This window comes from Dendropsophus ebraccatus, chromosome 10 (genome assembly GCF_027789765.1).
Source record: "Dendropsophus ebraccatus isolate aDenEbr1 chromosome 10, aDenEbr1.pat, whole genome shotgun sequence".
Classification (NCBI taxonomy): Eukaryota; Metazoa; Chordata; class Amphibia; order Anura; family Hylidae; genus Dendropsophus; species Dendropsophus ebraccatus.
The window spans coordinates 40,709,829-40,732,848 of NC_091463.1; the positions used below are offsets into that span (position 1 = coordinate 40,709,829).

The following is a 23,020-nucleotide window of genomic DNA, read 5'->3' on the forward strand; positions in this document are numbered from 1 at the left end:
ACCAAGCTTGCCCCCCCCCCCCCACTTTACTGTAACTTTGACAGCACTAGCGTAGTGTCCATTGTACAGGAAAGATAATGTCATGATGCCCTGATTTGTGCAAAATTGTGGTAAAAAAGCAGCAATTATTTTGCAAATCATGGCAGAACTGTATACCACTGGAAGTATAAGTCTTTTTGGGTTGCCATGGGCCCCCCAGGAGCTCAGGGCCACGGGCTACCGCCTGAAAAGGACCTATTGTAATCTGCTACTGAATGTCATACCCTTTTAAGCCCTCTTGGTAAAGGGGACACACAGACCATTAAAATGAAGAACAATTTTAGCACATGCATCAGTGGATGGATGAGTGTAGGGACAATCAAAGGCCTGATAGGTCCTGTACCAGGCATTTACCACTTAGATGTCACGCCTTTAGACAGTGGCAGCTAAGGAATGAAACCCCTGGTATTACATTTATCTCAGATGCTGGCCACTGTCAGTAAGTGTAGCAGGGGGGGGACCTCCTAAGCATGCTCCATACATTTGTTCCTGATATTATACATACATGTACATCAAGTGTCAGGAAGGGGCTAAAGACACCTGACTGAAAGACATAAAATACCACATAACTACTAGTCAGATAGCTGCAATAAACCATACCGTATATTTATATGAATATGTGGACTGTAGTTTAGCTCTTTAAGTAGTTCTAACATATCAGCTCTTTTGCAAGGGATGCGCTAATGCTTATTAAACATTTTAAGGCTATGTTCACACTACGTAAAAGTACGGCCGTTGTTGCCATCAGCAACAACGGCCGTACTTTGTGCTGAGTGGAACATAGCCTATTCTGCTATGGGATCCCGGCCGGAGCATATACACATCATATACGCTCCGGCCGGGATCTCGTGCGGCTCCGCAAAGAACTGACATGTCAGTTTTCTGCGGCCGCAATTCAGTGAATTGCAGCCGTAGGAAACCCTGTCAGTTCACACAATGAAGCGAGCGGCCTGAAGCTATGGGAAGCTCTGATTCGGGCACGCGCTGGTGCGCCCGCATCAGAGCTCTGCAGCCGGAAAGATCTTCCGGTGGGTACTTAAGTACCAGCCAGGATGATCGGGGCAGAGATCGGGGTCACGGGCCGGGGTCACGGAACGGCCGGTTGTTCACGTTGTGTGAACATAGCCTAAAAATAGGTTGATGTTTCAGTAAGGCCTCATGCACTGGACTGTATTATGGCATCCCTATACAATACTATATCATGCCTATTTATGGCAATGTTATACAGTATGTATATACTTTTGGTCTCCTATAATCCATAGTATACCATGTATGTGTTTACTTTTTCTTTCCTTTGGATAATTCCTGTTTCTTACCCATTCCCAAGCAAGTTTTATTTCTCAGTGGTGAAATACAATACATGGAGCAGACAATCAAGAAGTCTTCTGCATGAAGTAATACTGGCACATGCTGGTACCATTACAACAGTGTGAAAGCACTTAATGACATTTAATAAAAGTTTGTATTTAAGCTTTAGGCTTCCTACTAGTTAATTTACATGGTTTAGGCATCTGTTACTAAATTGGGCCATTATATCTTGTAGTAAAGATTGTGATAGTATTATTTCTAGCTCCCAGGTTTATCAAGCAGATGAAAGCTAGGAAACATGACCTAGAATCTACTGATGTCCATGTGTGTGCTTTCCAAGCATGGTATTTTTTCACCTCACAGGAGGATTTGTCTGAGATTACTTTCCAGTCTTTTCAGTTAAAGGATAAGTTCGGCCAAAAGTATTTTTTAATATGTTATTTCTTATGGAAAGTTAGAAAAATTTCTAATGTACATTAATTATAGGAAATGTATATATACTGCTATTTCCCTTAATTAAGTAGATCATGGAGTGTTAGAATTCTGTCCAAAATTATGACATCACAAATCAGTTGTAATTCCTATGGAGTGTCTAGCAGGGGGCGCAATATATATAGAAGTCAATAAGTACCATTGACTTCTATATATAGTGCGCCCCCTGCTGGACACTCCATAGGTATTACAACTGATTTGTGACCTCATTGCAGAGCTCATTTCCACCCCAGCCTCCTGCTGGCTCCTGTTTCCTGATTTCACCAGAGCTGCCAGAGAATAAATCAGGAAACGAATTGGCAGGAGGCTGGGGCGGAGGTAAGCTCTGCAGTGAGGTCACGAATCAGTTGCAATTCCTATGGAGTGTCCAGCAGGCGGTGCACTATATATATGGAAGTCAATGGTACTCATTGAGGACTTGTATCAAGCAAAAAAGTCTTACATTTTTGCGGAAAGTGACAATTTGCAAATATTTTATTCGCAAAATGGCCATATGCGAATAAAATATTAGCAAATCTGTACTTTCCGCCGGGGCAAGTGTAGAGTGGGTGTGGAGGGGGCGCAGACTCAGAGTCCGCGCGATTCATCACTGTTTTCTCAGAAAGATACACAGAAAACCTACTCCAGCTGTCAGCTGGCGTAGGTTTTCTGCCGTGCTCACCGGCAATCCGCCTCTCCGCATCTCCGTAGTGCTGGAGTTGCGGGGACATTTTTAAGTCCAGCGCAGAAAATGACTTCTATATATAGTTTGTCCCCTGCTGGACACTCCCTAGGAATTACAACTGATTCATGACGTCATGGTTTTGGACAGAATTCTAACACTCCATGATCTACTTAATTAAGGAAAATAGCAGTATATGTGCATTTCCAATAATCAATGTACATTAGAAATTTATCTAACTTTCCATAAGTAATAACATTTGAAAAAATACTTTTGACCGAACTTCTCCTTTAAAGGCTTTTAATGGTAATTGTTCAAGACACCTAGTAACTAAAACACCAAGTTTTAGTAGCAAAAGTTAATGGTATTTACTACACAGATTCCAACAATATATGTAAAAAATATCACTACCATATCATGGGCATTTGGCGCTCCAAAATTCTTTTTATGTGTGAAGAGAGGCTCCTACTTCCACTGGTATTCTGCCTGTGACATCAGACGCATACAACATTATGGGGCATGCCCCTTTCTCAAGCAGTTGATCTACCTGGTCTACTTTATATGACACAGAAAGCTCCAATTAGCGAAAAAATCTCTTTCTGTTTCTATATAAATATATTATAACCACATCACATATCCTACCTATAATAAAGATATAACTCACTTAAAACATAGTAGACTATAAAATATGAGCATAAATATCCACAAAAAAAAACGATTTTTATTAATAAAATGCAATTAATACGTACATTAAGAACAAGAAGAATAAAGACTTTCCTAAAATACAACAAAACAGGACAGTCACAACCCATGGGTGTCAATCATAACATATGCTGCCAGAGTCATAAAACCATTAAATGTCCTAGTACCACAGACACATAGATGGAAAAATACAAAAGATATTTGTTGTGGTTCTCTTATTCAATCAGTGTAGGTTACTGCTATCCATACCAAATACTCATCCAGTGTCTGCCTATCCCACTACAAGGTCTCTATGTCTCAGATAAGTAAAAGAGCAGACTCACCCATCACGTTGTGACCGTCCTGGTGCCAGAGATAGAGATGAGCGCTACTCGAGCATGCTTGAATCCGATCATTTGGCATTTAAATACCGGTGGCTGAAGAAGTTGGACACAGTCCTAGGGAGTCGGGGAAAACATAAACACAGCCTATGGCTGTATCCATGTTTTCCAGGCAGCCATAGAGCTGCACCCAACTCCTTCAGCTACCAGTATTCAAATGCTGAAAGATCGGACCAGAGCATGCTCGAGTTCCGCTCATCTATATCAATAAAGTAAACCAGGTTTTCGTATAAACCTAATTTTTGTACAAACTCTATCTTGTGCAAAAAAATCTGCTAAAAGTGAAGAGGTGGGGCTTGGTGTGAAGGGGGTGTGGCCTTCCAGATTTACAAAAATGTACGTCTGCAGTGTGAGTAGCTGAAACCTACTATAAGCAAACTCCCAGTTGACATGTATTTTACTAGCCATACACTGAGCAACTGACCTATATATGCTTGCTTCCCAGGTGCAAAGAAGTGTAGCACAATGAATGACAGTTGAATCCTAGGGCAGCAATAGGTACAATCATAAGCCCAGTCTGTTTTGTTTCTTATAATCCGAAATATAGAAGTATTTTGTGCGTCTGAACTAGTAGAATGGCTCCATGTTTAAGCAGCACGTTTCATGCTTCTTCACTTCTGAATACAGAAAACTAAATAGACCGCATCACAACTGCTCTCCATTGCTCTTTGTTACAACAGAACTGATCACAACTATCAAAACCCTAGGATTCAACCGTTCAAAGAAGAGTGAAATACGTTGGAGTGTGGAGAGGCTTGTCACGTTATGAAATATTGGGGGCTGAGACCAGACCCTCTCTAATTTACTTATGTAGTGAACCACTTTGCATGAACAAAGTATTATTGATTTTTGGCACTTATAAATTGGATATACTTTTACTACTGCCTTGTGCAATGCCCAATTCACCCATTGTACATCAGTAAAGCATATTTTATTTTTAGCATGCAGCATGTTTTTATTTTTATCATCACCTGTATGTATAGGTATTCAAATGCAGCAGGGTCAGAATGGAGAATATCAGCTGGATCTTTGGGAAAGAAGCTGACTCTAAACAAACATCTCATACCTTGATAGTGAGTTCGATGCACAACCTGCAAAGATGAAATGGACAGACAAACATTAATTTGTGTGGTTATGTATTAATTCATGGTTGCTTCAACAGACTTCTCATAAAACAATAGTATAATCAAAAACGAGAAACATTGTAATCCATTTTATCAGAGAAAAGTGCTTCTTTCTCCCCTTAGGCTCCTTTTCTACCATAACCCCCACCCCTACCCCACACATCATTTCTTCTGAAAAACAGCAGAAGTCCTTCTTACAGTATGTTAGCAAAACAGACTAGCAACTCACTGAGGGATCAGGACACATGCTGCTCATAGAAGTCTATAGAGAGGGAGAGGTGGGGCAGTGTTACATGTTTTTAGATGCAGTATGTTACGTGTTTTAAGGCTATAATCACATCTCTTTTTTGGCCCTTATTTAACTTATAAACCTGGTGAAGTTTTAAACATATGCATTAAACATCTATACAAAGGATACATTGTTAGACGTTCATGACATGTCCATTAAATGCATACATAATAGCCTTTAGGTGACAAGTCCCACTGTACAGTGTCAGGTAATCAGGAAAATAGTTAATCGAGAAATCCTTGTTAGCATTAATCAAACTGCTGCACATTTCAGCACTGGGCAAGTTCCTTCATCGGACTCATTTAGCGGATGTGAACGTCAACTCCAGCTCCATGGTACTCTACTGTATAGCATGCATCAGTTACTCATAAGCAATAAGCAATATGGCAATTGCCTAATGGATATGTCATGTAAAGCTCATGATATATATACATGCTAAACAGATGTCTACGGCAGATGCCATACAGTGACATCCATCACCCATAGACTTTAAAGTTAAAAAAATATGTAATAAACAGTATAGGGGGATTTATGAAGATTTATATTAGGCCCCAACCCCCATTTCCACAGCAGAATTCACTAAGAGGCGCATGCCTCTTAGTGAATCCGGCTGGGCACCCGAACCTGCGCCCCACATACAAAATGTACACCTGCTTCCAGCAGGTGTAGATTTGGACCATAATTTATGCCTGCTCGTAAATCATAATAAATGAGGCCGCCTTGTCACGCCCCCCAGCCCGCCCATCGGGTGAGCGGGGCGTACAGGAGGCGTACGCCAGGGAGAAGGGGTGAATCTGCACCTTCTCGCGGGTGGACGCTTTGTAAATGTCCCCCTATATGTTTATTTTTTAGCTGAATAGCTGAATAGCTGATGAACACTAGTTAGCCAGAAACCAAAATAACCTTTTTTTTTTTTTTTTTTTTTTTAACCTTCTGTCTCATTTATGCTTCTCTATGGAGACGCTTAGTAGGTTCATTAGGGGCTTTCCTACCATACATTCTTAACATTGAGGAAAAATGTCCTGTAAATAAGGCTTGCTAAGAAACGAAATACTGATACTGATGTAATGAAACTTATAATTATCAATAATTTTGACTCAATACAGTTTTTATGGAGGTTTTTTTAATCTTTACATTTCTATGCAGTCTTGTAATGGTCCTTTTTATAGTGTTCACAGTCAGGGTCGTATTTACCACTAGGCACCTGTGGTCCTGTGCCTAAGGCAGCACCTTGCAGGAGAGCAGTACCAGGGAGCAGGGGGAAAGAAACTACTTTTTTTTTTCCGTCTCCCACCTCCTGTTCAGACTTGCCAGTAAAGCTGGTGTCTTTTGGAAGGGGGGGTAAATGGTGGAATTGTTCAGGTCTGGTGTGGAGGTGTTATCCAGTCACAGTATGTTTATGTTTTAAGCAGTTAAAAACCATGAAAAACGTGTTTCACACAATGTTTCTACACATAGAGAAATACATGTGGCCGAAATCACGCCCCCCAAGATGGGGCGTCTTCAGGTTTAGCTCCTAGAGCAGCAGCAGCTGTCAACACGGACCTGTTCACAGTGAACATCTGGCTATAATATATACTGTATATGCACACTTGTATCATGACATAGACACAGTTAGGCTATGTTCCCACTATGTCCTTTTATGGCCGTTTTACGGAGGCCTTTTTGAACAGCCATCATTTTCTAGCCATCTCATAATGACAACCATGATTTTACAAGGAATGGCCTTCATTAAAAGATAACAGTCATTATTTGTTATAAAAACAATGGTTGTCCAAAAAAAATCAGGGGCAGTAGTGGTCACATTGTCACAATAGGTAAGTTTGCAGTGTGCACACATTAGCTTTAGTAGAACAGTGTGCATATGAAAAACACAGCCATTTTGTTAAATACTAGTTAGTACTTTATTTTATACATATTTCATCACTTCTAAATGATTAAATAACTTAAATAAACAGCTCCAGGGAATACACAAGGAAGTAGCGATATAAAGCAGAATGCCTGGGGTCTCAGCACTCTACTGAGCCTTTAAGTGTTATCATGTTTTTATGTAATATTTTTGTATGTTGATTCTTGCCCGAATAACTACAATCATGGGTGTTGGTAACAGATGCCATCACATTGCTCTAACCCAGTGCTTCTCAAACTTTTTCTACTGGAGCCTCACCCAACAGACCAAGGCAATGCCTGGGCCTCACTAGGCTGACCAAGAGGGTGCCTGGGCCTCACTATCTGTGGTGAAAGTCCATTTAAAAGTTGAAAATAATGCTAGGGCTACCTTTCACTCATCTCCCAAGCTCTATATACTAATAAAGCAAGTACAAAATAAATTAATAATGTTGCTAAAATGGAGTTTTTGAAAACCGCAAAAGGACTGTGCAGATCATAGTTACTTTTGTGAAAGCTGCCTCCCCAGCAGGGCCTCACCAACATCTAGGGGGCGCCTCACTGGTGAGGCCCGCCTCACAGTTTGAGAAGCACTGCTCTAACCTAAACACTCACACTTTTTTTTTACTTCTTTGATTCCCTCACCGTTCATCAGAGCCTAGTGTAGTCTATATTGACCTATTTTTGACTTAAAGGGGTATTCCAGGGAAAATTGATAAATTGGTAATGGAAAGGGTTAACCAAGGTTAACCCTTTCCTAATATACTTACCTGTCCTTTATTGCTCCTCCAAGGAGATCTGCGGTCCGGCCACGTGATCTTCCAGATTACGACTCGTGGATCCTCTTCTTCCGGTTCGGTGACGTCACCATACCCGGCCGGCGTGTGGCTCTCTGTCTTATTAGCGGCAGAGCACTGAACCCTGACTGGCTTGGTAGCGTGTAGCCAATCAGGGTTTAGTGTTCTGCCTCTCCACACACACCAGTTACATCTGCAGGGTCGGTGTCAGCACGTCATTGTGAGGGGTCCCTGCGGGGTGCCATCCGACATCACTCTGCAGGACACCCCTCCCCCCCCCCCCCCGTGTCAGTGATGCCGACCTGAGTCCCGGGAGGGGAAGGGATACGGCGGGCGTCATCGCTGACATGGAGGGGGGGGGGGAGGTCCTGCAGAGTGATGTCGGATGTCACACAACAGCACCCTGCAGGGACCCCTCACAGTGACCGGCCCCCCTCCCTGAGTAATCATTGTGATCCCCCCGGCCCCCCTCCCTGTGTTATCATTGTGATCCCCCCGGCTCCCCTCCCTGTGTAATCATTCATGTACACAGATCACTCACCCCCGGTGTAAGCAGGCTGCAGCGGCGCTGGACCCGATCTCGGCGCCTTTTTCAAGCAGCTATCCTCAGCTGACAGGCGCTGTGTACAGAGCAAGGAAGAAATCTCTCCTGCCTCACACACAGCGCCTGTCAGCTGAGGATAGCTGCTTGAAAAAGGCGCCGAGATCGGGTCCAGCGCCGCTGCAGCCTGCTTACACCGGGGGTGAGTGATCTGTGTACATGAATGATTTAACAGGGAGGGGGGCCGGGGGGATCACAATGATAACACAGGGAGGGGGGCCGGGGGGATCACAATGATTACTCAGGGAGGGGGGCCGGTCACTGTGAGGGGTCCCTGCAGGGTGCTGTTGTGTGACATCCGACATCACTCTGCAGGACCTCCCCCCCCCCCTCCGTGTCAGCGATGCCGCCCGCCGTATCCCTTCCCCTCCCGGGACTCAGGTCGGCATCACTGACACGGGGGGGGGGGGGGGGGAGGGGTGTCCTGCAGAGTGATGTCGGATGGCACCCCGCAGGGACCCCTCACAATGACGTGCTGACGCCGACCCTGCAGATGTAACTGGTGTGTGTGGAGAGGCAGAACACTAAACCCTGATTGGCTACACGCTACCAAGCCAGTCAGGGTTCAGTGCTCTGCCGCTAATAAGACAGAGAGCCACACGCCGGCCGGGTATGGTGACGTCACCGAACCGGAAGAAGAGGATCCACGAGTCGTAATCTGGAAGATCACGTGGCCGGACCGCAGATCTCCTTGGGGGAGCAATAAAGGACAGGTAAGTATATTAGGAAAGGGTTAACCTTGGTTAACCCTTTCCATTACCAATTTATCAATTTTCCCTGGAATACCCCTTTAAAGCGTAACTGTCATTTCAGGGCCATTTTTCTGAAAACATTAAATATCAACAGTACAAGCGATTTTTAGAAACTCTGTAATGGGTTTTATGTACTAAAAGAGTTTCCTTCTGTACTGAAAAAGCAATCTCCAAGCTTCCCCCCACACATCAAATGAAGCAGGATTTCTGTCTCCATTATGTGGCTATGGAGAGGGGAGGGGCTGTTAGGAGTGACTGAGCACGGAGCAGTCTTGCAAAGCACAACACCCTGCAATCTTCTCTCAGTAAGTTCATAGATAAGCTGTCAGGACTGTATCTTTGCAGAGCATTATGCGCCCCTCTGCTCGTGCTGTGCGGCCGAGAAGGCGCTGATATTCTCATTCTGTTCTGTGTTTTGTTTTGCTGTGTCTGAACACTGGTTTATTTGCTCTCTTTGGGAGACACACCCGACTTCACCTGCTGAGTTCTGTCTGGCCATGTCAGGGTTAATCTGTGTTTTGGTTCTGCTGTGACTGACAGGTCTTCCTGCCAGTGGATCTGTTTTGTTCTCAGCTGTCTGTGCTTGGAGATCAGGGGGATGGTCCAATTATGTTCTGGATCAGAACCCTGGCCTCCTATATAACTACCTCAGTCTGGGATATCTTTGCCGGATATTGAGCTTGTCTCTGCCTGGTTCTGTGTTTCTATTCTTGCTCTGTTGATTCTAACCCTGCTTTGCCTTTCTGACCATTCTTGTTTGCTGCCTGCCCCTGACCATACTGCCTGTATATTGACTTTGCCTTCGGATTGTGATTTTGTACTTTTGCTGCCCGTTTGTTGTGACCCGGACTGTTGACCATTCGTTATTGTGTTTTGTCTGTCTGTCTTGTCCTTGTGTCCCACCTAGCCAGCGCAGGGACTGCCGCCCAGTTGCTCGCCGCCATTTTAGGGCGGATTGTGGCAAATAGGTAGAGGACAGTGGGCGGGGCTGAGCTTAGGGCTCACTGTTTGTCTTGTCCTGCTGTCCGATTCCTAACATAAGCACTGACCTTTCTGACACCTGGCTAGTCTAGGTACAAAAATGGTGTGTGGCTAATCCATAAATGTTAGCGCTGCCCAAAAGACTCCAAATAGAGGCTGAATAAAGTAAAAATATTTATTAAAAGTGCACAATATTTACGCGTTTCGAGGAACAGAGGTCCTCTTCATCAGAATAGCAGTGCATCTGCTATTCTGATGAAGAGGACCTCTGTTCCTCGAAACGCGTAAATATTGTGCACTTTTGATAAATATTTTTACTTTATTCAGCCTCTATTTGGAGTCTTTTGGGCAGCGCTAACATTTATGGATTAGCCACGCACCATTTTTGTACCTAGACTAGCCTTATTCCCACGGGCCCCCACTTGGGAGCATCCCGTTTGGGCTATCCTAGTTGGCCTGCAGCCCTGCACTCTCCACCGAAGCACCATATCCTGGCATCTTCTGAAGACCTGGTACCCATTTGGGTGATATGCATAAAGCCCAAGGGGCTTGAAGGTGAGCACCCCATCAGCACCTTGCATTTTTAACTGACTTGTTTGTACGGTATCACACGAGGCGCTGCTGCCTGGCTTTTTTCTCTCTCCCTTGTCTTTCTGACACCTGAATTTAGCGTTTTAGGTGCCCAGACAGTCTAGAAACAGCTGACCTTCATGTCACCTCTTCCTGCTCCCTCATCTCCCTCAGCCCCTCCCCCCTTCATAGGCTTGCAATGGAGAGAGCAGAGCCCGTCTTCACTGGCTTCTCTGTAATGAAGACGTGTTTGCCTGATAATGCACAGATAAGAAGTCAGGGGGGGAGGCTGGGAGATTGCTTCTTGAGTACAGAAGGAGGCTTTTTTGGCTGATGAAACCTATTACAGAGTTTCTTAAAATCGCTTATACTACTGATTTCTGCAATAAAAAAAACATGACAGTTACGCTTTAAGCTAAGTTCACACAACATCAAAAAAAGAGAATTCTATTTAAAGTGACTCTGTACCCACAATCTGCCCCCACCAAACTGCTTGTACTTTAAAAAAGCTGCTTTTAATCCAAGATCTGTCCTGGGGTCCGTTCGGCAGGTGATGCAGTTATTGTCCTAACAACTTTTAAACTTGCAACCCTGTGCCCAACGGCTGTGGCCTAGATTGTGTATGCATTAGGCTGGCGCAACCTCTCCATCCCTCCTCCCCACCCTCCTCATCATTAGGAATGATGCAGGCAGATTTTCTACTATTCATCAGCTGTGTCAGCACGGCTCATGGGCTGGATCGTTAAGGCACCTGTGTAGTTTTCACTGGAGAGGAATAGGAAAAATGGTGAAGAGGGCCGAGAGGAGGGAGAGAGGGGTGGTGCAAAGTTAGGGCACAGATACTCCAAGCCACGGCCGTTGGGCACAGGGCTGCAAGTTTAAAAGTTGTTTTTAGGACAATAACTGCATCACCTGCTGAAAGGACCCCAGGACAGATCTTGGATTAAAAGCAGCTATTTGAAGGTACAAGTGGTTTGGGGTGGACAGATTGTGGGTACAGAGTCACTTTAAAAAGACGTCTGTTACTGCCGCAATGTAATTGAATTCAATGCAATGCTCTGAAGTCAATGGTATGATGGATGTCCAATGCACACAGTGTATAAAATGACGGACGTTGTCTGTGGGAACGTCAAAATAAAGATCATGACAATTATATCAGATTTCTTTTGCAAACAGCGGAAGTCATTTTTTAGTTGTTCACACACAGTCCTTTTTTCAGTGTTCTTTCACTGTTTTTTCCATTAAATTCAATGACTTTTCAATTAAAGACACACCAAAGCCCAATAAGTCCACCTGAACTAGTATAATGTACCATTGTATCATTGCACTGATGGGCGGCCAAACAGCAAAATGTGCAAAACTCAAAGTGACGGATGTCATTTTGAATGGAGAGTAAAAATTTGTGTGAACATTGCCTTGTATACACTGGATGAACTAACAAGAAGCACAAAACAAAAATAATACCTGGAGGATCAGACTACAAAGTTTGTTGTTTTTTTAGATGGATAGGTGACCTTGGTGAGTACTGCAAATAAAAGCAATGTGAGACACATGAAGCCCCAGGTTGCATGATGTCAGTGTAGTAGGTTAGTTTGCGGCTCTTGATTTTATCAGAGGTATACCATGTTTAAAGGGGTATTCCAGGGAAAATTCACTGTTCCCCTATCCACAGGATAGGGGAAAAGTAGATGATCGCCGGGGTCCGACCTCTGTGCCCTCCACCAAACACCGTATTGGACCCTGGCTGGCTCTGTTATGAATAGAGCCCCGGTTCTGCACGTGACCTGCGGCTCTATTCATTCCTATAGAATGTCGGAAAGATCCGAGTGCAGCCCTCTTCCGGTGTACTCACTCTTTTTGACACTGCATAGGAATGAATAGAGCCACGGGTACGTGCCAACCCGGGGCTCTATTCATAACAGAGCCGGCCGGGGTCCGATACGGAGATCACCGGGGGGTTTAGGGGTTGGACCCCCGCAATCTCCTACTTTTTTCCTGTGAATAGGGTAAAAGTAAATTTTCCCCGGAATACCCCTTTAACTCTGGGCTTGGATAGAGAGTAAAAACACACACACACACACAGGGCTGGTTTATACAGCATTGTGCCATGATATTAATAAATCTCCCTATACCCTATAAGTGTGCACACTGCTGTAAGTTTGCTCACTTTCTCCTGGTACCCTTTTTAACCATTATGATAGTAGTACTCTGCCCCAGTTCTCACATGAGCTAGTGGCTGCTTGTCTTGCAGTAATAAATATTTCTGGTTTTGATCTGATGCAGTATATTCCAGAACAAGAGAAAAGTGATCGCGGTGACGAAGTGAAAGCCGATCCTGAAGGGTGACCATTACATCCTGTAAAAGAAGGAAACGAAGTTGGACACATACAGTCATATTTCGTTCATATATTGTGTGCATTATCTATCTAATATAGGAAAAATATGCTTATACTCTTTACAAATACCATGAATTCTGTGTTTTACCTTTACTGTGGTCCTTCCATCGAAGGTAAAGGATTTGATTTGCCCATTCTCCAAGAACACTTTCAGTACATTAGGTATGAGCAGAAGAGGGGGAGAATCCTTCATTTTCAACATATCCTAATTAAAAACAAAACACAAAAGAGATGCAAAATGTAGAAGATCATAGTAAATATAAATGGAACAGTTCTGATGAAGGAAATGCTACAATATACTTCAATCTGCTCAGAACGTAGATCCTCCACTTTTCTTTTAGAATGACACACTGTAAGGCTATTTTCCCACTTCAGAAACATAGTGGGGAAAGGCGGCCATCTTGTCATATTCACGACCGTAAATAATGTTTATTATTTGCGGCTATGATTATAATGAGACGGCTGCCTTTCCCCCTCTACGTTCCCGAAATGGAAACACTTATCGCATTGCAGCGGATTTTACGCAAAATCTGCTGCAACGCTCTGTAGTGTCATTTCCTATAAATCTACGTTCTCCCAGCGGATTTTCATTCCATTGCGAGAATGTAGTCCCTGCCCACTTAACCCACCACTGCCAGGCTAATACAGTACCTGCCTGCACCCCTGCCTGCTTCTCTGGCTCCCTGAATTCCCGCTCAGCCAATCAGTGGCACCGACGGCACAGTATACTGATTGGCTAAGCTGGACACCAGGGAGTCGTTTTTGACCGTTTCCATTAGAATCAAGCAGGGCCACATCATTGAGGGGAAGGGGTATCGTCACACTGGGGGTCCCGGGCCCATCTACAGTGCATAAAACTGGGCCAGTGCACAAGAAGAATATGGCGCAGAGCACAGGAACCAGGCAGCGTTTTGAAAAAAGGACTATGCCACCATGATCACCGCACTAGTGCCATCAAAGAAGTAAAAAATCCGTAATTCGAATGGTGCATTCACTTAAATATGTTTTTATTTGTGGCACAAAAAATAAATGTTAAAAGATGTGAAAAAATTCTGATCTTTTGATCTTCTGATCTATTTAACTTTTTGGTTTTAAATGGGGTTTTTCAACAAGGTCAGATGTGTGCCATCAAGTTTCCGCCATCATTCTGCACTTTATACCCCATATTAAGTGAAAACAGAATAGTGGAAATCTTTGCAAATTTATTGAAAGAGAAATCATAAATATTGCACTGACAAAAGTATTTAGACACTTTGCTTGGTACTATATACTTTTCAGCTATGATGCCACAAGGTTTGCACACCTGGATTTGGGGATTTTCTGCCATTCTTCTTTGCAGATCTTTTTAAGCTCTGTAAGGTTGGATGGGGACCGTCAGTGGACAGTCAGTTTCAGACTTTTACTGATATGTTCAATTGGGTTCAGGTATCTTACTGAGCGACTCAGGGACATTCACAGAATTGTCCCTAGGCCACTTCTGTGTTGTCTTGGCTTTGTGCTTGACTAGTTGGATGATGAACCTAGTTGGATGATGAACCTTCGGCACAGTCGGCACGGTCAAGAGCAATATCAGATACTTTGCTCCTTTCATTTTTCCATAAACCCTGACCAGCCTCCCTGTATCAGCCACTGAAAAACACCCCACAGGATGATGCTGCCACTATGCTTTGCTGTAGGGCAGGCCACAACATAACAAAATGTGAAAAAGGTAAAGGGTATAAACTCATTGTTTATATATGTAAAGGACTTGCATCACTTTACTGTTCTCCTTTCCCAATAATCTGATCACTTCCTGATTCTCAGTGCTCACACTTTCCCACAACCCCCCTTGCTTGCATACACAGTAAGGCTATCTTCACTCAACTGTCAACAACAGCTGTTGCATTGCAGTCTACGGACAATGGCCGGAAATAATTGACATCATCATTATTTAGATGACTGTAGCCAACAACGGCCGTTGTGTAAATTGAAAACAATGGTCGTTCTTTTCATAAAGAGTATGTTGTGTGAACATAGCCTAAAGACTAACTGCCAATAGTTCCTGGACAGGGCATGAGATTGCAGTTGAACTGAGCATGTTCAACCATCTGTGTAGAATAGGGCAAAATATTGGAGATTAGTTATATTTGTATATTAGTTATATATCTCTCAAACAGTACATTATCAGAAATGCTTGTACATTTTAAATTTTATATAATACATTAGTGCTGATAAAAGCTATGATCAGATGGATGTAGTCCTTGAACAACAGTTTTTTCCCCACACTATTAGGACATGTCCTGATGGGTGGGGGCTGTACAGAAGACACAATGTACAAACTTCAGAAAAATTTACATGTATAAGTAATGTATAAAGAAAATTAGTACTGTGAACAGCCCCTAATACACACTCATGATTTTCTTTTTAACTTACTGCATCTGTATCTCCCACAGTCACAAGTTCAGAAAATCTTACTCTTCCTGGGTTGGATCGAAGTTTCTCCTTCTTGGCTGCACTTATAAATGCAGATTTAGGAGACTACAAGGAAAAAAGAAATGCTTGTGTATTAAATGTCATAATTGTGTATATAACGAACATTATTAAAGGAGAAGTCCGGCGAAAATTATTTTTTTATATGTTATTACTTATGGAAAGTTATACAATTTTCTAATGTACATTAATTATGGGAAATGCTCATATACTGCTATTTCCCTTAATTTAGTGTATCAGGAAGTGTTAGAATTATCTCTGAAGCAGTGACGTCACGACAAAAGGTGTAATTCCTATGGAGTGTCCAGCAGGGGGCGCTCTATATATAGAAGTCAATGAGTACCATTGACTTCTATATATAGTGCGCCCCTGCTGGACACTCCATAGGAATTACAGTGTATGTAATGTAATGTAATGCACTGTACTGTTGTGACTTTATGAATACATTTATGGAATACTTTGGGGAGCAAGTGTCCTTGCTCCCCAAAGTATCCCATAAATGTATTCAATGAATACATTTGCAGGGCACCGAGCAGGGAGGGAGAGAAGTGCCATCTACCTCCCCCCCCCCCTTGCTCGGTGCTGGGAACATATACAAAGCACTACTCCCCCATTATCTACAGATAATGGGGGAGTAGTACCTTTTGCTATCCCTATCACCGCCCGCGCCGCCGCCGCTCACACAGGGGCTGCTATTCATCGCGCCGCTGATTCCCCGCCGCCCGCGCCGCTCCTAACTACCCGCCCGCTCGCTCGCCCGCCCCGTTCCTGGCCGCCGCTCTCTGCTCATGCTGGCCGCGTCAGCCCACCCCCACCCCGGCCGGGAGCACGGCGCTTCCTGGTGTCCCCGGCCGGGTGGGGGCGGGCTGACGCGGCCGGGAGGAGGAGGAGGGGGAGCGGCGGGGGGCATGAATAGCAGCCCCTGTGTGAGCGGCGGCGCGGGCGGTGATAGGGATAGCACAGGTACTACTCCCCCATTATCTGTAGATAATGGGGGAGTAGTGCTTTGTATATGTTCCCAGCACCGAGCAAGGGGGGGGAGGTAGATGGCACCTCTCTCCCTCCCTGCTCGGTGCCCTGCAAATGTATTCATTGAATACATTTATGGGATACTTTGGGGAGCAAGGACACTTGCTCCCCAAAGTATTCCATAAATGTATTCATAAAGTCACATCAGTACAGTGCATTACATTACATTACATTACATACACTGTAATTCCTATGGAGTGTCCAGCAGGGGCGCACTATATATAGAAGTCAATGGTACTCATTGACTTCTATATATATAGAGCGCCCCCTGCTGGACACTCCATAGGAATTACACCGTTGGTCGTGACGTCACTGCTTCAGAGATAATTCTAACACTTCCTGATACACTAAATTAAGGGAAATAGCAGTATATGAGCATTTCCCATAATTAATGTACATTAGAAAATTGTATAACTTTCCATAAGTAATAACATATAAAAAAATAATTTTCGCCGGACTTCTCCTTTAACTAGACAACTGTGTCACTTTGGAATGCTTGGTAGCTAACATGAATATTAAAGGTTAAAGGGGTTACCCGGGTAACTAAAACAATATTCTAAATGACCCCCTATCCCAATACCACCCTATGTCTATTATACATGTATAACCTATCTTTCACCCTCTCCCTGTTTTTTCCCTCATATTTACCCACGCTGGATGTCTAAAATAATCTATTCTATGTCCACTCTGACAATACGCTGCTCCGTCTCCCCCCCTCCTCCCTTTGTAGACACAGGACATGCCCTCCTCTCTGGAGGCCGGGTTAGCTGTCTATTTACTTGTTAACCAGACCCCCAGGAGACATCATCTGCATCATCTCCATGCACCTGTTCACTAGTGAAAGTGCTGCCTCCATAGACTAATGGTATGTTTACACAGTGAATGCAGGCATACAGTATGTACCTGTCACAGCTCTGTATATTGTAAGTGTTATGGATGTTCTTAAGAGTCTGGAAGGAACTAGAATGTTTTCTTTCATAGTCAGCAAGCAGAGATCTACACCTACACTACACCCCCGGTAAACAGATGCCCGTTATGCAGCATATAGCTACACCATGCGTGCGTCAGCTCTGCTACATCATCAGCTAGTATGTGATGTTAAGCAAAATCAGTAAGAAAAATAGTAATGACACAAATGGACCAATCAGGAAGATGCATGATGGGAAATGTAGTTTCCTGGCCGACACCATCTTGAAAATAGATTGGCTTTTAGAAAAACTTGTAACTCAGGAATGCCAGCAGCTAGAAAGAGAGGAGATGGCTCAAAGTACTCAGCCAGATGTTCTTTACCACCACTGAATTCGGATGCGGGCTCATCTGTGCGTCGCAACATCCGAATTCCCAGCTGCACACAACGCACACAACATTGCGTGAACTGACAGGGTTTTCGCAGAAAACTGACATGTTGTCAGGATTGTGCAGTAACCTGGTGTGAACTGGGCCTGTTTTTACTTCTATGTGCCACACCCGCTTGCTTCTTAGCTTCCTGGCAATGCAGGAGTTAAACTGATTACTGGGAGACTTGATTAATGCAGCTGAGTAGGTCTTTAGACTGACTGGTTTCTCTGCCTATCTGGAATCTGGAGTGCCGGTCCAATGGGGATCCAGACTGGGCTCTTGTTCAGCATAAAAGGAAGCTAAGGCACTCTCCCAGCGCTGGCTAATTAGGTTCATACCCTGATCCCAGCTTCCCCCTGTCTATTCCTGTTATCCTGTACCTTATCCCTCTGCATGCTAGACTTTGTTACCTGACCTCTTGCTTGACTTTTTGACTATCCGATTGTTACCTGATTTTGTACTGCGCTGCCCATTTGTTTCTGACCTTGCTTGTTTCACTATCCTATATTGTGTTTGTTTGTCTGTCTTGTTCTGTGTGCACGTATCCAGTACAGGGAACGTCTTTGTGGTTGTCCACGGCCGCCTAGGGCCGTTTGAGGCAAGTAGGTAGGGACAGTTGGTGGGTTCAGTATTAGGGCTCACTGTCGTGTCTTGTCCCTGCATCCCCGTCCTGACACGTGTCAGTTTCTAGGGATCCCGGCCGGAGTGTATACTATGCCGGGATTCCTTGGACGGCAACTTTAGGTGAGTTCCGTAGTAATAACGGCCGTTGTTACAATGGCCGTGATTATTACGAAACTTACGTAGTGTGAACATAGCCAGTCAATGTTTCAGGAATGCTACAGGAATGATGAGCCATACACTTCCTTACTCGATTCCCTGTAGTGCCAAATTTGAACACACTGAGTAAACATCCACAGTGCAGGGGGAAGGGGGGATAGGCTGAAAGTATGATCTGCACAAAGTTGAGGAGAAGGCATTTTGGACCATTCCTTCCTGCAAATGTGTTTCAGTGCATCAATATTACTGGGATGCTTTGTGTGCACAGTCCTTTTCAGGTCATACCACTGCATCTTGATAGGGTTTTCAACTTGAATTCTCTGGGAATTGTCATGATTTTGCATTGTTGTTATTGGCAAATATGGGGTTTGTTAGCAAAAAAGCATCAATTTGCAGTGAAAGGCTAAGTTAAAACAACGTATATTTTGCATTAATCACGGCCGTTGTTGCAAATTGCCATTGTGTGCTATGGTGAATATGGATGCGGGCGCACATGGATGTGCCCGCATCCCAATTCAACAGAAATGAAGTTCATACGGCCAGTACTGCAGTACTGGCCTGGATGAACTTTACTGACATCGGCCGTTTTGTGACATGGCCGGGTAACAGAACAGCCCGGGTTCAGATTGTGGGTACAGAGTCACTTTAAGGGCAGGGGAGTCCAAGTAAAAAACACCTGGTGTTTCAGCTGCTGATGTACCATGTCATGTGGATGCTGTTGGCTTGGTTCCTTGTCTGATGGGTGTAGAAATTAGCTCATAAGCTAATGCAGTCTCAAGCGGCTACCATGTCTACTACTGCAGCCCCTCATGCCCCCACTGCCAGTCATGGGAGTGGGGCACACAGCCAAAAATTCAGCCATTGTCTGCAGGTATTGGGGGTCAAGCAGGGTGGCCAGCCAATAGTCACCCCTCCTACAGATTGGTGTCAATGCAACTATTGTTCCCTAATGGTTAATCTATTTTAATGATTGCTATTATTTGGATCACATAGATCTGGTAACATATAGATAATGTCAGGTGTACAACTTATGGGATTCAGTTAGAATTGATGTTCTCTGGTGGCGGAAGCGCATTGGAACGCATAAAGCTATCTTTATTGTGTGTGCCTGCGCGATAACAGTACAACTTGATAGGATGGTCATGGAACGTATTTTCTCCCCGGCCACACAGGTAAAAAAATGTAAACAAATGTTTAAGATGTATATGGTGATATCCGGGCAGAAGACTATGTAAGAGAGGAAGTACCATTGGGCCATTACCCCTGACGAAGTCACGGCAAGTGAGGACACGCGTAGTACATACGGAGTACACTGACAGAGCCCTTTGTGATAGTCAGCAGTATAGATATTTTCATTATTGGTATTAGAACAGGGGCTCTGGTAAGACTTAAAGGGGAACTCCGGATAAGAGTACTTTAAAAGTTATATAGATGTGTCTATACAAATGTATTACTGTATCTGCGCGGTTCTGCCACACTGGTAGCTGATAGAAATCCAGGAAGTGAAAAAAATGGCCCCTGTGCCAATTCACATTGTCTCCTTCTCCTTCTGCTATCCCCCCTTAGGAGACAAATCTTACATGCCTCTGTCTCACATTGTGTGTGTTTGCTGATGATGCAGACAGGGGGCAGGGCGTGATGTCACAGGAGGCTTGGTTGGATAACCCAATACCCTGAGTGATTCACCATCTCTGACCAGCCAGAAGCAGGTGCAGCGCTAATTTTAGTGATTGTGTGCACTAATTTTCCTGGAATGAAATGATTTCCCTCAGCTGATCATCACACTCCCTTGTGATGATCAGCTGAGGGAAATCATTTAATTCCAGGAAATGATAAACCAGGAAGGACAGAAACACAATACAGAGCAAACCCCCCCCAAACATATGTATTTTTGGTAGTTTTAAAACTGGGATAGACAGGTAAGTAATGCTATATGCTTCTGCAGAAGTTTCATTTTTATAACCTCTACCTGGAGTTCCCCTTTAAGGATTGGGCAGGTCATCCGGTGGTGGTTGGGTGTATTTTCACCAACCTTCAAGTGATGGTTCACCTGTGTTGGGTTCTTAGTGTTTTTAAATGCATGCCCAAGTTATTGTTATGTATATTATTTTTGTGACTTAAATAACAGATGTAATTTGGCATTATTGAATTACAGTTGTGGGTGCACCATTATTTTGTTTTCCCTTTTCTTGATATTAAACAATGTGACTGTCAGAATGCAAGCGTTCTAACAGGCACATTACCATCTGCAAGAGAGTAACTGAGTGTCTCTTCTCACCAGTCTAATTGGTATACCTCCACTGTATGCTGGGGTCATACTACTCCACAACCTCTTCCTTCATCTCCTCCAAAAGAGATTGCCCACACCACACTCCTAAAACGCCATTTTGTTAAGGGTGCTTTCACACGTACAGGATCTGCAGCAGATTTGATGCTGTGTTCAGTTATTTAAATGAAATCTGCTGCAGAAAACCAGCTGCAGGTCCTGTAGGTGTGAACGCACCATAAAGGTTCTATTGAACTCAAACAAACTTGGATTTGGCTAATTAAGTTCACTCATCTCTAATAATAACTATTAAAACGAAAAAAGTCTACAGCTATTCACTGTAGAAAAAACAAAGCACAATATTGACTTATCAACACAGGTTATATACTCACCTGGTGAGGATGAAGTACTGTCAAAGTAATTGAGTCCTTTGCATTCCTGCAACACATTAACACGATATAATAAATGCAGCTCATGATAAAACAAATAATATTAATAGCCGGCCAGGGAAGGGAGCAGTGGCGTAGCTACTATGAAGAAGGGAAGGCGACTGCTATGGGGCCCCTGCAGGAAGGGGGCCCGAGGAAGCCTGCTTTGCCTACATAGTAGGTACTGTATGTCACTGACAGCCGACCACTGTACCTCGCTCACCCAGGGGTCCAGAGAGGAAGAGGGACCCGCCACTGCACTGTTCAGCCCCCTCACTGTAGTGCCAGGTGAGCGGGCTGAACATCAAAAGGAGAGAAACAGAGAGCAGGACCTGCCAGGTCCTGCACGGCCCAGGAGAGGGATGAAGGACCTTATGATCACATGACCAAAAGGTCCTTAATACTTCTATGTTAAGATCAGCCCGGACTACAGGAGGAGGAGGGGGAAGCATGGGAGCTGTAAGTGCTGTGTATGTGTGTCAGTGAGTGTACCCCGTCCGAACCAGGTTCGGACCATCCCTAGTGTGTGTGTATGTCAGTTGTGTCTATGACAGTGGTGTATATGTCAGTAGTGCAGGGCCGGGACAAAGGGTAGGCAGGGGTAGGCGATGGCCTAGGGCGCCATCTGGTGGTTAATTACAGGGGGCGCAGTTCACTCACTCAGCCTCTGTGCAGCAGCCTTGCTGAGACACAGCAAGGAGAAAGGTCCTTTCCCCCAGGCATGTCCCTGCAGCCTGGGACCATCCCCGCCCCCACAACCTCTCCCAGCCAACATGCCCCCTCCACGGAGTAATGAGGTGTATGATCCTCCTCATCTGTCTAACCTGATGCTGTGTGTGCAGAGAGCAGGCCGCAATCACGATATCAGCGGACAGTGTCAGGCTCTGCCCCTCCTTTCTTCCTCTCAGTCTGTGAGGAGGAAGTGAGGCTGCAGACCGCAGAGGCAGAGCAGACAGGACACAGATCACACAGGAGAGCCTGGTTCTAGAGCTGCTGTCTGTACAGGAAACCCACAGACAAGAGCTCAGGAGCCACTCTCACAGCTACCAGGAGTCCATATCACCTGCATGTTGTCTAAAGTCTCTCTGTCGCTGGCAGAAAGCAGCCCCATCTCGGCAGTACGAGGCTCCGCCCCCACCTCCATACTGTGTACTCCCAGCATGTTCTCCTTCTCCAGTCCTCCAGGCACAGTAAGTTTTTTAGTGAAAGATTGACTGTTATGCCCAGATACCTGAAAGAGCATGGGGAGTCCTATACTGTACTATAGTGCAGCTGCCCCCTTTCCCTCAGTCCCCAGTCTGCAGCATACTGCCCAGCTCCATCATCTAAGGCTGATTGTGGGTGCAGCTATACAGTATCTGTGTGGGGACCCCTGCTATACACTATGTGGGGGTTATACACTGTGGGGGATACATTATATGGGGGGTATACTCTGTGGGGGCTACACTATGTGGGGGTATACACTGGGGGCTACACTATGTAAGGGGTATACATTGTGAGGGCTACACTATGTGGGGGGTATACATTGTGAGGGCTACACTATGTGGGGGGTATACACTGTGGGGGTGAAGAATACACTATGTGGGGGATACACTAAGTGGGGGGCTATTCACTGTGTGGGGGCTATACTTTGTGGGCACTATACACTATATGGGGGCTATACTGTGTGGGCACTATACGCTGTGTGGGGGCTATACTATGTGGGGATTATACACTATGTGTGTGCACTAT

The 23,020-nt window shown here is 44.6% G+C and overlaps 1 protein-coding gene across 1 annotated transcript in view; it reads right to left on the reverse strand.

The window, feature by feature from the left end:
- Window positions 1-23,020, reverse strand: part of FRMPD3 (FERM and PDZ domain containing 3) — a 94,250-nt gene that overhangs the window by 57,576 nt on the left and 13,654 nt on the right. Inside the window, exons 3-7 of the mRNA XM_069943972.1 lie at window positions 21,254-21,299; window positions 15,392-15,496; window positions 13,068-13,184; window positions 12,808-12,939; window positions 4,554-4,673 (exon numbers count right to left, since the gene is read on the reverse strand). Of these exons, the coding sequence (XP_069800073.1) occupies window positions 4,554-4,673; window positions 12,808-12,939; window positions 13,068-13,184; window positions 15,392-15,496; window positions 21,254-21,299 (520 nt within the window). The remainder of the gene's footprint in view (window positions 1-4,553; window positions 4,674-12,807; window positions 12,940-13,067; window positions 13,185-15,391; window positions 15,497-21,253; window positions 21,300-23,020) is intronic.